Source organism: Scardinius erythrophthalmus, assembly GCF_964197995.2.
Source record: "Scardinius erythrophthalmus genome assembly, chromosome: 2".
NCBI lineage: Eukaryota > Metazoa > Chordata > Actinopteri > Cypriniformes > Leuciscidae > Scardinius > Scardinius erythrophthalmus.
The window spans coordinates 28,547,065-28,564,568 of NC_138222.1; the positions used below are offsets into that span (position 1 = coordinate 28,547,065).

At 36.9% G+C, this 17,504-nt stretch overlaps 1 protein-coding gene across 4 annotated transcripts in view; it reads right to left on the reverse strand.

Moving 5' to 3' along the window:
* The window catches only part of LOC308687339 (excitatory amino acid transporter 2-like), a gene marked incomplete at its 3' end in the record, with an annotated part of 30,464 nt that overhangs the window by 3,480 nt on the left and 9,480 nt on the right, over window positions 1-17,504 (reverse strand). For 2 of the 4 annotated variants that reach the window (XM_081359832.1, XM_081359833.1), the window contains 5 exons: window positions 17,008-17,199; window positions 16,354-16,420; window positions 16,027-16,256; window positions 15,355-15,716; window positions 13,945-14,953 (listed from right to left, as the gene is read on the reverse strand). In XM_081359832.1, coding sequence (XP_081215958.1) covers window positions 14,399-14,953; window positions 15,355-15,716; window positions 16,027-16,256; window positions 16,354-16,420; window positions 17,008-17,199 — 1,406 coding nt within the window. Of the gene's footprint in view, window positions 1-53; window positions 190-324; window positions 576-1,151; window positions 1,305-2,655; window positions 2,796-13,944; window positions 14,954-15,354; window positions 15,717-16,026; window positions 16,257-16,353; window positions 16,421-17,007; window positions 17,200-17,504 lie in introns of those variants that run through there. The other 2 variants (XM_081359835.1, XM_081359834.1) reach the window with 2 other exon arrangements.

A 17,504-nucleotide genomic window follows, 5' to 3' on the forward strand; every position in this document is an offset into this window, starting at 1 on the left:
TTATACAAATTACACTTTAATGCATATATCATGGAATCAAAGCCATCTAATACCTAACACATTCATGCCACTCTTGAATTGAAGAGACTTCTTGATCACATATTTTGCTGCACCCTTGGTAGAATTTCGTCCAAATCGAGTTGGAACTGGAGGAGGAGCTACTTCTACTTTGTTAGTAACAGTCTGGATCTACATAAAGAGATTGAAGAACTGTTTATTATTTATAATTCAGACTAATGAGAAATAACAGATGAAAGATTGACAAAAATAAAGTATTAAATGAATAAAATGATATGAAGTCAAAAGCACATTGGATGCACACACCTGCTGGAAACAAGCCTGAACAAGATTTTCTGGAAACAGATTTCTGATGAGATCAAACAAGGCATCTAAACTGGACACTTCATCATTCTTTTTCCCTTCGCCCAGGTTTGCCTTCAGTTTGGGGTTACCGGGGTGGATGAGGAGCACCAAGATCACCCCCAGCACAGCTGCGATGACGGTGGTAGACATGTAGTACACCATGGCCCTTGTGCCCAAACGACCACTGGACTTGGCATCCAACCCTGCTAATCCTAAAAAAAAAAAAAAAAAAAAATGCTACTGATACTAGGCAATATTTCTAAAAGTTATAGGCAAAAGTTTATCAGAGCAAGTTTTATAATTATTCTCTGTGATTTGTGAATGACTAACAAATTTGGAATGGTTTCAATTTTTTTTTTTTTTTTTTTTTTACATGTTTAAACATGTTCTGCTCATAAACCACTGAAACTGATCCACCCTAAATTTAATAAGCATTCTTTTTATTTCATTTTATCTTATACTGAATTACAAAGAAATAGTTGAAAGGACAAAAAATGCCTTAGCCATTTCAAAATCACCATTTCTGTAGCTATTCCATATTTCAAATTGTAAAAGCTATTATAAAAGCTGTAACATTGTGTTGCAGGTTATTTCTGTGTCTGAATTCATTGCTTATGGTCTTTGCGATACATACGCATATTAATGGTCAATATATCAATATAGCATTGCGGATGCAGCTACATTTATGCTGGTTTACCAGCACATAGCAAAAAAAACTGTTTTTTTTTTGTTTTGTTTTTTACAATGATAGCATTGTTGGAGGTGTTTAGCAAAGCGTATAACAGTACCTGTGATCAAACTTGAGATGATCAGAGGCAAAATCACCATTTTTAACATCCTCATGAGAATGTCACCCGGGAAGGCAATGACCATAATGACATCAGCGGGGAGTGGTGATGCGTACCGCAATAGCATACCAGCCACTGAACCTGCTATCACACCTGAGGCAGACACAGAGAATCACAGTGAACATCAGGGTACAGAAATTAGACATTTCAATGACAAATAATATTAAACCTCTTGTGAAGTATAACAATATCAGAACACAATTGTTTCTTGAACGCCGATAAAAGTACCATTGAATAGGATTCTGAGATTTCATTTATCTTAGATAACCCACTCAGCCAACTATATTAGTGTGAGTGCACTTTGAACAACAAAACCATGGCAAAGTTCCTCTTAATAAGCATGACATAGACTTCCTTGGGTCAGAAAGTCTATATAGATATATAATTACACTGTAACAATGACACCTTAAAATAAAGGGTTACACTTTATTTTAAGGTGTCATTGTTACTGTGTAATTATATATTTAAGTACTGAGTAATATTAAGCAACTATATGTACTTACTATAGGGTTAGGGTAGGATTAGGATTTGGTTGAAGGTTACTTGCATTATGAATAATTTACTGTTATTACTATGGTAAGTACATGTAATTTATGTAACAAGGACACTGTAAAATAGAGTGTTTTCGGTAACACTTTATTTCGATAGTCTACTTTAGACATTCTACTAACTATAAGTAACTTTGCAACTACATGTCAACTATCTGTCATTAGAGTATTAGTAGACTGTCTGCTTAATATTTGCTAACACTCTGTTTTGTTGGTCCCCTAACAGACCTTCTACTGACTATACGTTACTTGGCAACTACAAGTCAACTTATTCTCCTAACCCGAATCCTAACATCTAAACTTAACCTACCAGTCTATTGACTGTCTATTACAGCCTACTAATACTCTCTAATGAGAGTTAGTTGACATGTAGTTGAAAAGTTACTTATAGTTAGTAGAATGTCTAAAGTGGACTATCGAAATAAAGTGTAACCGTGTTTTCAAATAAAGTGTAACCAAATTTCTTTCTTAATCAGGCTTGATTTATTTGATATATTTTCAAAGAATATGTCTTGAATTAGGTTTATATTCATATCCCATGGCATTTTTAAGATAAAATTAAATTTTCTTCTCAAGAAAATGCATCTTGTTTTAAGGATGTCTATATATTCCTACGGGAAAACAAACAAAAATACTGTTTAACAATTACCTGCAGCACAATGTGTTCAAATCTATTAAACATATTGTCTGATGAGTATCTTGGAGTAATAGTGTTTTAACATAGTGCTTTAATTAAAAAACTGAGTCTAATAAATGGATGGCTGCATGGCCATATTGCACGTGAAAGCTTTCTGGTAATTATAATGATCATATACGTGCATATTTTACCACAAACAGTAACAAGTGTTATTCCATTAGCAAATTGTTAAAGTAACAAAAATGCTAAAGTAACTTGCCAAGGATTGTGAGAGTAAGTAGCATGTTCTTCATGAGTTTGTCACAGAAGCCTCCACACATGGGCTCTTCAGGTGTTGTAGGAAGGTCCAAATGATTCTCGTGCATTCTGATCTCCACTTGCTTCTGCATTTTGTTGGCACTGGTAGACGGAAGAAGTGGAGCAGACAATAAAGTATGTCAATATACATGATCTAATCAAAAAGCTCTAGTACACAGTATGAGCTACACTTGTGAAATCAAGTCCTTCATGAAATTATCACTTGAAGCAAAATGTATTCATTGTCATAAATACAAATTGTTTTTGGTGTCAGTTTGTGGGACCAAAATATGTTTGTGTATGACGTGCTGCAGACACATTGACACAGAATCATAATGCTTACATTTTACATATCTTACATTTCGTTTGTACATCTTACAACTGCACGTATTGTACAGATGCAATCGATGTCCATGGACCACAAAGTGGAATGCAAATACAAATATGATGTTATCTGTCCAGGTAACGTTTGATATAAAACCGTAACCACAGTAATAAAAGGTAATAAAAAAAGCACCATGACATATTTTGGACAATTATATAATTGGCATTTTTCACTGATTTTGGGAATTTGAGGATCTTGAGAATTTGAGAATTTAAGGATTTTGGGAAGTGAGGGTATCATATCAGCAGTGCTGGGTTTTCTGAGAATATGACTAACGTGCCTGTCATTGTTTCATCACCTTTACTGTTGTCCACCAGCTGAATACCAACTACTACAGGTGGTCATGTCACATGACACGAGAGATGTTTAGCTTTACTCTGTTCTGGATTAAAAGGCTCTAAGAAGTCAGCCCTCCTCTCCAACAGAGATAACCTTGTTTGGTTACATAACCATAGGCTTGCAGTACTTAAGCACATGCATGCAACAACAGTATATTGCAACAGGATGACCATTGATAGGCCTAACTGTATCTCAGAGGCCATCTTTGGACCAGTACAATTCAATTATCATTACCTGCATGGAAATGCAAAGAAAAATTGTTAATACATATGCAACAAAAAACATCTACCAAATCAGAAAAGAAACACAAAAGATACTCTAATGACATAAAATGTCTTCTTCTGTTTGTGTACAATGTGAACTCTCAAAGTAGCTGGAATCCGGCTCATCTGAACAAGATTAAAAAGCTGAATGATGCCAAAGAAATCAAAGACTGTCTGATACACACAGCTCCAGTCCTAATGAGATAAAAGACTGGCGATTGGTTAATTTTAGCCATTCGAGCACAGCAATAATTGCGTTGCACAACAGTTGAAAGTATGTAGCAAAAGTCAATGCATGTGTGAGTTTTGGTTTCACACTGTAAATAATAGCATTTGACTCCATTAAATTATTCAAACCATTCCAAAAGATTTGATTGGTAATTATTAGTTCTGAGAATAGCATTCTGATAAGGCAGAGACTTTAAATTTGCCCTATATGTGAAAAAACAACAACAACAAAAAAACTTACTGTGTGTGTAGGCCATATATATATATATATATATATATATATAAATCAGTATTAGAAATCATATTAGAAATCAGTTCATTTAAGACAATCAAGGTCAAGCAACGATATTAAAGGCATATATTGTACATGCATTTCCTACAGACGTTGTTGACTTTGTTGATTTTTATTTGCTGGAAACATACACAGTCTTATAAAAGTTTAGCAAAAAAAAAAAAAAAAAAAAAAACCTTTGCAGACCGAACATAACCATTAAGCACAAAATCCACTTGGTATTCACCAGGGTAACGCTATTCAAAAGTTGTCAAATAAAAATAACAGCATTGCAAGGACAAGCAAGATGATCTCGAGAGACTTTTCATCATCCATCTTACCTGTTGTAGTGCAGTTACTAAAAGGGAAGAGTTTCGCAGCAGTTAGCTAGACAGCCATGGGGTATACAAATTCCTTTGAATGAAATTCTGTCAATCTACAGTTTATCCATCTGGAAATCCGGTCCAGGTCATTAGAAATGTCAATCAAAAACTCAAAGCAACAGGTGGATAGCAGTGCAATAAGTGATAGATCTGATGCAATCAGCAACTCTTCCCTGCAAGATCAGTCAAAATGACGGATAGGAGATTCCATGCACAATCCTCTGTCTTTGAATTGATCTAATCCCACCATTAGTACTAGTGAAATGGGCGAAGAGGTGCTGCTCAGGGCTCCGTGGGGCAACACGGAGGAGGAGTCTGACACCCAGATTATGTGTAAGTAGCAGCTAATATGCTTGAGACTCCTCGTCCTCTCTCTCATTGTTTCAACCCCTCCATCTCACTCCCCAGGTCTGATCTTCTCTAATGAGCTCTGAAATGAATGAACGGAATCAAAGAGTGATGCATGGCAGAAATACGGAGTCAGGCGAGCTGTCGAGCAATTACATTTGCAAAACAGATTCATGCAAAATCTGTGAACGAGATTCTGACTCTGATAACGAAAAGGTAATTGGTTGTATGCGTGATTATTTGCATATGACCAGGGCAAAACTGTGTTATACATTTATACAGACTGTTTGGTTCATTCTAGGGGGACATAATGACCTTACCTTTGCATTATTTTGGGAAATCCCAATCTTGACCTGTGATGACCTTTCAGTTGTGCAGACTCTGGCCAAACATGACAGAAATTAGCAGGGGCTTCTCATAAGCACGACGCTATCAAATCCATCTAACCAAATCAAACAATTAGTCGTGCATGAGAACAGAGGCCTTCTCAGTGCTATTTCAGGTTTAAAATCACTAAAAGCTCCATTTTGATTACATAAAAATGCAACCTTACGCGTTTATAAATATTCTTATAAATACTCAAAAACTGGCCTGCCTTTTCAGAGTGACAAAATGATGACTAAATACAGAAGATATTAAAAAAAATGGTCTTTGTTAATCATACTGACACTGCTTTATCTGTCTGTTGTGAATCTGCAGGTTAGCTACTGTCCCACCAGATGAAACACTCGTTTTCTGGAGTGTGGCCACATGCAAGGAATGTGCACAGGCACATGGTCTCACATCTGCGGTCTACCCCCCACCTGTGCAACACCATGCTGAATGCAGCCCAGCACACTCTTCAAGCTCATCCACCTGACTCCAGTCTCCATGCTTAGCAGACAGGTGTCTATAATTAACTAATCTGTTCCAAACCTCTCTAATCCCTCATACATAGACATGGTTCACACACAAACACACACACGCACATATATTCTCAGGTGAAAGTACTGCATGTACACAAACTGTCTCTTTAAAGCCTCTCATGCATGTGTTATTTCAAACGTACATTTTACATTCCTATACATAACATTGCAATGGAAATCTTACACTTTAAATGACCTTGATTATGTGGTATTGTGCTGGTGTGCAGTGGCATGCATCTCTAGGAACCTGAAATTGTTATGAACATGACTGACAAATTTCAAATTGCCAAAATCAGACTTTCCCTAAATTTGTTTTTTTGAAGTATCAAGTGGCACTGCCCAACAGTAAAGGTTAACTATACAATTACTACGGTTCCTAAGGGTTGTGTTGCTGGATTAAGTAACACAAGCATGTGTTGCATCACATGTGTGACGTCTGTCCACATGATGTGGATATTTGAAGGTATACCAAAACATACAGAACCCACCTTAAAATGAAAGTTCAGGATCATTTATATAAAGCTTTCATGTAGGCTATTTAAAAGATTTTAGAACACTTGAAAAATTATTAAGTCCTCGATTACGTAGGTAATTGAAACTTAATTCCAGAATGGATGCGCCTTTTCTCACTTACAACAGGTGAACAAATGTTAGATCACAAAAGAAAAACAGACAGGCCCGTACCAGCCTTGCCAGCGTCATTGAGGTCAGTGGTCTGTGTTACTCATTCATCATGCAACAATGAGAATGAATCACAAAGTAAATTGCAAGACAAATTCACATCATTGAACAAGTACCAAACATGTTATAAGGAGTTCAAAAGCTGAACAAGTGCTTCAGGAGAATATGGGTGTGTGCAGGTGCAGCTGAAATTCTGGCTGCGTCCGAAAACTTAGGCAGCTGACTTGTTGCCTCACTGCCCTATCAGGCATTGAGGCAATGGCTTTGCAGGCAGCATTTGTGCAGGAAAGTATCTTTCAATACTAATTTCGGACAGACTTCTGAGTCAGCATAACAGTTTAATGATCTACAGCAAAACAGAGCGAGCTTTGGTGATAAGCAGATATTTAATTAGTACAATAGTAACTTCTTGCTAGAAATAACATAAAAAGTGGAAAACGTTACAGTACAAAAATGTACATTTATACTTACACACAAACAGATCACTGGGGTGCGGAGCGTAATTTTTCTCTTTTGGGGCCGTTGGGTGCTGAGGAACGGGCCTGTCTGACCAGAGCCCTTAGAATCGTGCTAATCTTCCCCCGGCACCCCTGGATATGCTATGCTTCTCTGAATACTATTTTAATAAAAAAATAAAAATAAAAATTATGACACCACAGGAAAAAATTTTATTTAAAAAAGTCGCAATGAAACAGAAGTCATGACAGATTGTTTCTTCCATATTGTGATGTGTATCTGAATGTAAATGATTATCGAAGAAGAAAAAAATGCAGGGTGGGGACTTGTGTTATATGTATCGGTTGTTGAATAGCTTTTGAGATGTGGGCGTTGCATGCAAAAATGGAGGCAAATTAACCTGAAGCTTGTAGTGGCAGGGTTTAATCAGATTAAATTATTGGAGAGTCTGAGAGAGAGAAGTACAACTATAATTGGATCATTTTTTAGCATTGCCTGTAGTACCTTATGCACAAATTGTTCATTGTAAATGACTTTGACATTCATTTAAAATATTTATTTTTGAGACCATACTTGTATTTATTTATTTTTGTGTCTTTCAGCTTAAACACATTTTTGTAGGATTTAATTAAAACCACTCCCACAACCTTCCACAATGCAATAGTTTCATATGTGATTCTTAGTCAGAGTAAATAAATTCTGCAATGTTCGTCATTACTGAGAGGAAGGCTTTAACACTTTAACACACTTTTCACAATTCTTAGCAAATGCATTTAAAGACTATTTGCAAAGTATGAGTCAACTAAGTACATAAAAGTATAAAGCACACACTTTCAAAGGAGAAAAATACTTTCAAGTCGAATCTTTGGATGAAGCAGGATATCACTCTTACAGTTCCTCAGATTATCTTTAGGAAAAAAGATGTTAGATAAACAGACAAACCTAGAAACCATAGACATAAACATAGCCCTGCCTTGACTTGCCCAGCTTTATAACCCCCATTTCACTATTAACATCTATCAGATTCTGTGCTGCATACATAACACTCTCTCTCTCACACACACGCACGCGCACACACACACACACACACACACACACACACACACACACACACACACACACACACACACACACACACACACACACACACACACACACACACACACACACACACACACACACACACACACACACACACACACACACACACACACGTCTATATTACTAACAGGGGACTATTGCTCTACACTGGCCAGGAAGGGGCTAGTGTTTATGGTCATTTTGAAGAAACAAAAATGACATACATTTAAGTTCTTTTTTCATAATCTAACTTTAAAAATGCATTTTTTATTTTTAAAAAACATGCCAAGTGGGGACCTGCAACTCTGACCGATCTCTACCTATCGAACAGGGGACTCCCATAGCCTGCAATGGAACTATGTGTGTGTGTGTGTGTGTGTGTGTGTGTGTGTGTGTGTGTGTGAACAGTGAAGTGAACTGGCAGTGAAGTCTGTCTTCATTTTGTAACTATATACAGTGTATATATATATATATATATATATATATATATATATATATATATATATATATATATATATATATATATGAAGAGTTCAGATGCAAAAGCCTCTAAGTGCTATCTGAAAATGTCTTCTAGAATGGTCATTTTTATCAAGCTTGTATATTTAAGTAATTTCACTTAAATGACAATTAATAGGTAATTTTCATTGGTCAAAAAACATTTGCGTAAACTGAAATAAAATAGAAATTTCAACAAAAATAAAAAACTAAAACTAAACGAAACTAACGACACTTACTTAAAAACTAAATGAAATAAAATAATAATTAGAAAAATTAAATAATCGTATTCGTAATTAAGAAGCTCTCATCCTGTAGCCTACCGGACAATCACTTTTTTTCCATTCCATGTATGACCGTTGTGCTCGAGTCTCCCTTCTTTTGCATCGTTTCGCGAATGACAAATGTTCTAAAAACACGGCACAATCAAGTTAAAATAAGTTCAAATTTTAAAAGGCATGTCTCGAGACCTTGCACTTTTTTCCCATTCCACTGCCCGTGTCTTTTTTCAGTTTTTTCAAGGTAAAACCGCTTTCTGTGTGAACCTGCCCTAGGAAGCAGAAATAGCCAATTAAATATTTCTATCATGACTTTATGCAAATACAGCTGTACATTAATTCAAGATAACCATCTCATGTGAAACTAAACCACACATATTAGATTAGATACAACACTGATCAGCAAACGGAAAAAAACAAATAGCATGTCTAGCCCAGAAATAGATATAGGCTACATTTAGAAGTAGAAGTACTGATTGGCTTCATCACTGTCTCCACTCCACCAGTAAGCTGGTGTGTGGTGGGCGTTCTGGCGCAATATGGCTGCCGTCGCATCATCCAAGTGGATGCTGCACATTGGTGGTGGTTGAGGAGATTCCCCCATCTATGTACAGCGCTTTGAGGTCTCAGATAAAGCGCAATATAAATGTAACGAATTATTACTATAATTATTATAGAAGTAGGCCTATACTAAATGTCTGGTCTGAATAGAACATATGAGTATATGATTTTAAACGATGCAATAGACAAAAAGCAAAAATGTATCAATACAAGAATAATGTTTGAAAGGATTAATCATAGAAATAGCCTTAAAGAATAATCATAATAATCATACGCATATTTTTTCCCATTTTCTTATCCACCATGTTTAACAAAATTTAATTTTTAATATGAATGAGTATGAATAAATGATTTTTGTATTTTTTAGATGCATATGTTTGGTTCTTTGCTCATCCTCAAACTATTATTTTATTTTTTATTATTAAGAGGTTTTCACAAGAGTTAACTGTAAACTGCAAACATTAAACTTTGCTGAAATTAATTGTCTTTAACTGGAAGTGTTCTGTTAACCCTGCTAAACTAATACTAAAGCTAAAACTGAAACTAAATATATAAAAACTAAATAGAAATGTGTTCACAAAATAAAAACCATTATCAAATAACAAAACCATTAATGAAACTAACTAAAACTAAACTGAAATTTATTGGAAATTTGAAAATGATATTAAAATAAAAACTGGCAGACTACAATTACCTTGATGGGAGTCCCCTGTTGGATAGGTAGACATCGGTCAGAGAGTCCCCTCTTGGCCAGTGTAGAGCGATAGTGCTCTGTTAGTAATATACATGTATGTGTGTGTGTGCAATGGCACATAACAATGGCAAGTAAATTGTTAGGGACTGCATAACCAAGCATAGAAAGTATCTAGAGAGAGTGTTAAATAAGATAAATAATATTTTGAATGATTTTCATGAATGATATGCTTTTGAACTATTGCCGCCGTCTGTATTTTTTACCCCGTTGAATGAAAAACAGGTTCAAATGGTCTTTCCTAAAAAAATATATATATTTTTTTTCCTCTTACAGCATTTATAAAGGAGATTTAAAAGCTTACTGATCTTCTAAACAGAAAAAGGAAACAAACACAACACAGTGATACAGAACATACAAATATTTAACTGAGCCTTTAAATCTCCTTTATAAACGCTTTACAAGGCATAACTAGTCTTCACTTTAGATGAGCTCACAAAAATAGTTAACTGACCACTAAATGCTTTATAACTACCTGAATTAACCCTGAATTACAGCAGAAATACATGTTAATAAACCATTTATTAACACACTAAGTAACTATTACTATATAAGATGTATGAATGTACATTGAAATAGTTTATTAATCATTTACTTACACTTTAAGTGATCTTATGAACCACTGACAACTCCTAAACAACTGGTTTGTAAATAATGCTATATTTCATTTAGAAATGATAAATTGATCATTAATAAAGTATGAAAATACAATTATTAAACACATAAGCTTTTAAAACAATAATAAAGCATTTATAGCTGTATTTATAAACTGCTTATTAATGTCTATTAATGCTTTATAAATGAATTAACTGTTTACTCATGCTTAACTAATAATTAATAGCGTGGAGTTATTATAAAGTGTTACTGAAAGGTCCTGAACTAAGCAGCCAGTTAAAGAGCAGCCCTACAGTCTCAGAGCCTCTCTAGGACAGCAAGCCATTCAAACAATAGAGAAGTGTGTGAACAACGGGCCATTGCAGTTCCTGCTCCAGCCTACAGGAGCACTGCTAAGTATGGACTTAAACACACACACACACACACACACATGTAGGTCCCCACTTGGTCAAAAATGTAAAAAATTCACCAGAGCGTGTTTTAGCTGATTTTAACACGTTTTAAAGCATGACCAACAGGGGACTTGACAAATGTCCCCACTTGGCTCGGCGGTCCCCTGTTGGTGAGTGTGTAACGACACCAAGGTCCCCACTTAGACAGACGAGTACACACACACACACATACACACACATAAAAGCAGTCACATGCACAGGCGTAAGGTCAGGATCCTACCCTGCAGGTTATCGGTAGTAACAGATTAGCAAGCTTCTACACTTTCTATTTTCAGATGCACAACATTACAGAAGAGTGTGGAAAACAGAGAACAACTCCCAGGGATACCCAGTATCATGATGCTACACTTTTGCATTGTACACAAAATTATTGAATTGTTCAAGTCTATCTGAGACTGAAGTGAACCACACAGTGGAATATGTTATTCACTGCCTGACCAACAAACAAAAAAAACAAACAAAAAAAAAAAAAGAAAAAAAGAAAGAAAAGAAAAGAAAAAGAGCTGCTTGGATTTAAGTCTATGATCATTATTGCTGTGATTATTATGTTTCTAGCATGTTATATGTTTGGGAACAGTTCTTCTAACCCTAATTGATGGAGTGTGTATAGCTTTTCATTTCTTAAACAACCATGTAGGAAGACATATCATGGCCATATTCCAGGATGGCAGTGTAAAGATTCATCAGGCTTAAATAGTGAAAGAATGGAGGGAATATGAAGAATCATTTTCAAACATGAATTGGCACCTTTGAGTCCAGACCTTAAATTCTTTGAAAGTCGTTGGGATGTGCTGGAAACGAGTAGACTTTACAAAGTACTTGAAATTGTCAATACAAGATCTTGACAAAAAATTGATGGACCACTTGATAGAAATAAATATTGTGATGTTATTTCCATCAAGAGGTCCATGCATTTTTGGTCAAGATCTTGTATTTACAATGCAAGAGTCAAACACTCTGTAAAGTCCAGCACTCCAGCTCCGTTTATGCAAAATAGATTCAGCAAAATCTGTAAATGAGATCCTAACTATATGAAACAATGAAACAGTTATTTGATTGTGTTTGTAATTATTTGCATATGACCATGGCAAAACTGTGTTATACATTAATGCAGACTGCTTGGTTCTTTCTATGGAGACATAGGCCCAGTATCACAGACAGGGCTTAGACGAAGCAAGGATTAGGCCTTAGTTCAATTAGGGCATTTAAGTACCTTTTAGAAACATTACTGGTGTGCATCTTGAGATAAAACAATGGCACTGACATATTTTAATATATGTCGGTGCAAGTTGCTTTCAGTTAAAATAGCTCAAACATGCATTTTAGTCTAGGACTAGCTTAAGCCTTGTCTGTGAAACTGGGGGATAATGACCTAAACTTTGCATTATTTTAGAGAAACACAATCTTGACCTGTGATGACCTTTCAATTGTGTGCAGACCCTGGCCTAACATGAGAAAAATTGGCAGGGGCTTCTCATGATCTCTAAGCACAGATGCTATCAAATCCATCTAACCAAATCAAACAATTAGTAGTGCATGAGAACAGAGGCCTTCTCAGTGATATTACTGGTTTAAAATCACTAAAAGCTCCATTTAATGACATAAAAAATGTCTACTATTGTATCCTTGATGATGTTGTGATAGACGTAGTGACAATCTAATGACACTAGGGGTTGCATATGGGAACCCCAAACACCTCTGATACTTCATAAAAGGCAATGGAATTTGCATGCCACTCCGATATATGGGTATAACATGAGGTGGCTTGCATCCACTCATTCCGTGCATTCATTTGTGCTGAGGAGCCGAGAGAGTGTCCCGGGCATTTCAGCGGGTAGTTCAGTACTGTGACAAGAGGGACACTACGTCTCATTCCCTCCATCGGGGAACGGAGGTTAAAATAGTAACCAAGATGTTTCCCATCCGTCACCGTCACTCACTTCACATAGTGTCGATGTAGTGACACTAGAGGTCCCTATGGAAAATGCCACAACTACTGTAGCTGAACCAGGTAACAAAGTCTGGCGATGCAGATGTCGGCAAGCTGCTATGTGCCGGGTAACAAGTGTACTCGCTACATCGTAACCTTCTTAACGTCCCACGTAACCACGCGGGGCCCAAAGTGTGCCAAGAAAATATCCTCCACACCATACACCACCACCAGCCTGAACCGTTGATCCAAGGCAAGATGGATCAATGCTTTCATGTTGTTTACGCCAAATTCTGACCCCATCTGAATGTCGCTGCAAAAAAATGAGACTCATCAGACCAGGCAACATTTTTCCAATCTTCTATTGTCCAATTTTGGTGAGTCGTGCAAATTGAAGCCTCAGTTTCCTATTCTTAGTTGACAGGAGTGGCACCGGGTGTAGTCTTCTGCTGTATCCTATCTGCTTCAAGGTTGGACATGTTGTGTGATCAGAGATGCACTTATGCACACCGGTTGTAACAAGTGTTTATTTGAGTTACTGTTAGAACAGAAGTTTACATATACTGCAAATATAAAAAAAACTAAGATTTTGATAGATTAGAGAAACCCCTATGTTTCACCATAATAGCATCATATGTCATTTGTGTGATTTTAGTGTTGTTTAGTTGTCAACACTAGGAAGGTTGCTGGTTTGATTCCTGAAAGGAATGAGCCATGAGCTAAAACCAGTGTATCCTTAAGGAGGGAACTTAATCTCAGGGGGTTGTCACTGTAATCTTTGGATAAAACTAACTGCAAAAATAACTAAAAACAGTAAATGCCACATTGTGTTCCTCAAATTTCATTTAATTAAAAACATTTTGAATAATAAATACAGAGTCCAAATTTAAGAAGACAAGGGCTTCACAAAAGACAAGTGTAAATACATGTATGTGTAAAAAATATGAGCAAAATAGGTTGTGAAACATCTTGAAGAGAGACCAAAGGCAAGCTAAGGCCTGCAAACCCAGTGACTGAATTCACATGGAACGCATCCTCTTAATTTTACCATGCAAAAACATATCCTCACCCACACGCAAAGCCATAAACTAGTTGTGAAATCACAAGTGTCACACTTTCTCTCATCGATGAACATATGATTTTTGTGCAATATCATTTCTGCCAGAACAATTCACTGTCAAAGGAAAGTGAAAAGGGCAAATATATAATCTCCACTGTCTATGATCTAAAACATGGAAAATGCTGTACAGACAATTGCTCTACAATATTTGATCTAGAGCTCTATGCAATGTTCTTTTCAATCCAGTTCTTAAAGTTAGCTACCCGTGTGTATATGGTGTACATATTTGGATTACAATCCTGCAGATCATATCCGAAGCTCACTAACCCCAGCAGTTCCCAAGAACGATTAGAATCAGTGTGCTCCAGCCCTAAAGTGAGTTGGGAGTCAGTAGAAGGTGAAAGGATGATCCCTCCAGTTTCAGAAGGGCAGATCAAAGATGGGCTGAGTGGATGTTGCCGTCCACATAGCATGTTGTCAGTCATACTTATCGGGACACCGTGTTTGCCATATTGTTTTTCGCACTTCACCACATCAGCTACATCTATCAGTCCGGTCCGGACCGACTCTGAGTCTGTGGGTGTCCTGTGTTGGCCTGACACGGGCCAACCAGTGAGGATGGCCTGCTTTGCAGTGATCTCGCCACCCTGCAGACGCGGCAGGCAAACAGGGGACACATACTCACTGATTCGAGCTTTGTCCACCAGCTTCAGAATGGCCACGTCGGAGTCTAAGACATGTGGATGGTAGTTTGGATGGATCAAGATCTGAGCAATCTGTGTGGGAACAGATATGATGAAAGACTCGCACTGAAAGAGGCTGGTCGGTTTGAGAAGTAAATAATCCTACAGACTTCTTGGCAAAGCCTAATCATAGATTAGTTTTAATGCGTATATTTAGTCTGCAGTATCCTCTGTATGGCTTTGGGCTTTCCAAGAACTTTCCAAGACACAAAATATGGAAATGCAGTTTGATTTATGGAAAGGTCTCATTCTATTAATGTCAGGAGTTATTTCGCCAATGTTACATGCAATTTATTTAAATCTAACTCACAAATAAGATTAAAGACTAAATAGGGCATGTTTGAATTGCATTGGTACTGTAATATAGAGTATCTGAGGTTCTAGAGGAACTTCTACAAGCATGACTGTTTTTAGTGTAGTCTGAAAGCTCTTACTTGTATGTGCTGTAGTCTCTTGTTCTCTCTGAGGTCACGTTTCCCCATCACTACATTTAGATCATCTGCACTGAGAGCTTCAGTTCGTCCAGGCTCCGCCACACAATGAGCAGCCACCACGACCCAGTGCTGGTTCACCAGAGCCCCGCTGCAGACAAGCTGCCACCTCTGGTCCTTCTTAACCCATTCTTCCTCCTCCCCCTCCCCTTCTTCTTCCTCATCTATGGCAAACGTGTCCCCCCGTCTTTTGGTCCTTGCCATAAGAGGACTGGCATTGTACAGATGGGTATATATGGCAGCATGCCATGGCCAGTGGATCTCTGTTAAATTTTGGGGACTGGCAGGTGGCAATTTACCACATACTGGAAGAGAAGGAGAGCCAGAGTGAGTTCTGGCACTAATTTCGAATGATATATGATTATTAAGTGAATGCCTGCTTTGGTATAAAAAAATAAATAAAAAAATAAAAAAATAAAGATTAAATATACAAGTTTATTATTGCAATTATATTGAAGTATATTATTACATATATATTATATATATTTAAAATGAATGCTATTGAGTGCTGTACTGTAAGCTTACATCTGTCAGGGTTATTAGTACATAGAAAATATTTGTAAAGAGAAAATCTGGTTCCAAAACATGCTGTAAATGTGTTAGTGCTTCCCCCACCTGGTGAACAGGAGAAATGACGACCACTCCACTTGCCAGTCTTTAGGCATGTGCGGCGTGCACTACCGGAGGGCTTGTAAAGCGCTGAAACACACTCATATTCTATGCTGGTATACACATGATGGAAAGTTGATGGCAAATCTCTGAAAACAGGAAAAACTTTCCCCAGCAAGTCTGCGTCAGTCCCTCCCTGACTGGATGCAGAGTACAGCTTGTGGACTGGACTTTTTCTACCATTAAAAGGGATAAAATGAGGATCCAGAAGTCTTTAAAACAACTTTACGAGTTTAATATCACTTTGTCACAAAGGAATGAAAAAAAGTCTACCTGGAAGGAGGTTGGTATTTTAAAACCTTCTGTCGCACAAGTTTTGAAACTTTAGGTGCTCTACAGGCTGTAAAACAGTTTAGGTGTTCAAGTTCACAGAGTGAACAAAAGATATTGGTTAGACTTTATTGTAATGTGTCCCTGTTACAGTCTAATTATACATGTAAAGTGCCCCTATTATGCTATTTTTAAAGGCCCCCTGAAATCAAAATTTAAGTTTTTTTAGCTTTTAGTATAAATATGTTAGCCTTAAGGTTATGAATAAGCTGGTGTGTTCCAAAATAATATGAGCATTCAAATCTTACAGTCTATCACTTCCGCTAAAATCACCACGGACTTAAGCTTCTCATCATATCTTCTGTCCAATCAAATGCTCTCTAGAATCGAAAGCGTCCCACCCCTATGCTATAAATACCTGGTCACTGTATTAAAAGGGAATATTCGGGAATATTCTGCACTTTAAGTACTGAGTAATATTAATTACTATAGGTTTAGGGTAGGATTAGCGTTTGGTTTAGGGTTAGTTGCACGTAATTATGCCTAATTTATAGTTATTACTGTAGTAAATACATGTAACATGTTTGGCCAGGACACATTCAAAATAAAGTGTAAGATATTTTATAATTGATTTGAAACTCGAAGAAGATACGGTACCTCTGACACAGAGGGGCTGACTGCCGCTCCAGGTCCCATTCTTCTGGCATGTTCTTTTTGAGTCCCCACTGAGAATGTATGTATTATTGCAGAAATATTCCACATATTTTATTCGGCCATCAGAGCCTGAAACCTCTGCTGAGTATCCATTGTGCACATCTGGTGGAGTGGGGCATTCTTTTTTGATCACTTCTGTAAATTAAAAATGGCAGTAGAACTCTGAAGTCACTGAAATTTGCAAAGATCCGGCAGCCTTTTTCCTACTAACTAAAATATATTTTTAGAGCATTGTATGCATTTAAAATACATGTATTTTTCATACATTTTAAAATGCTGAAAGATCCCAATAAGACATTCTGACGTTCTATGATCTCAAGTTCTGAGAAGCACGACTCCCAGGCACACGGGCACACCTGACTCTGATGGTAAGCAGCTTTGTCATTCTCAAAGGGTGTAATACCAAAAGCAGTTGTCATAACTACATAAGAGTCAGCGTA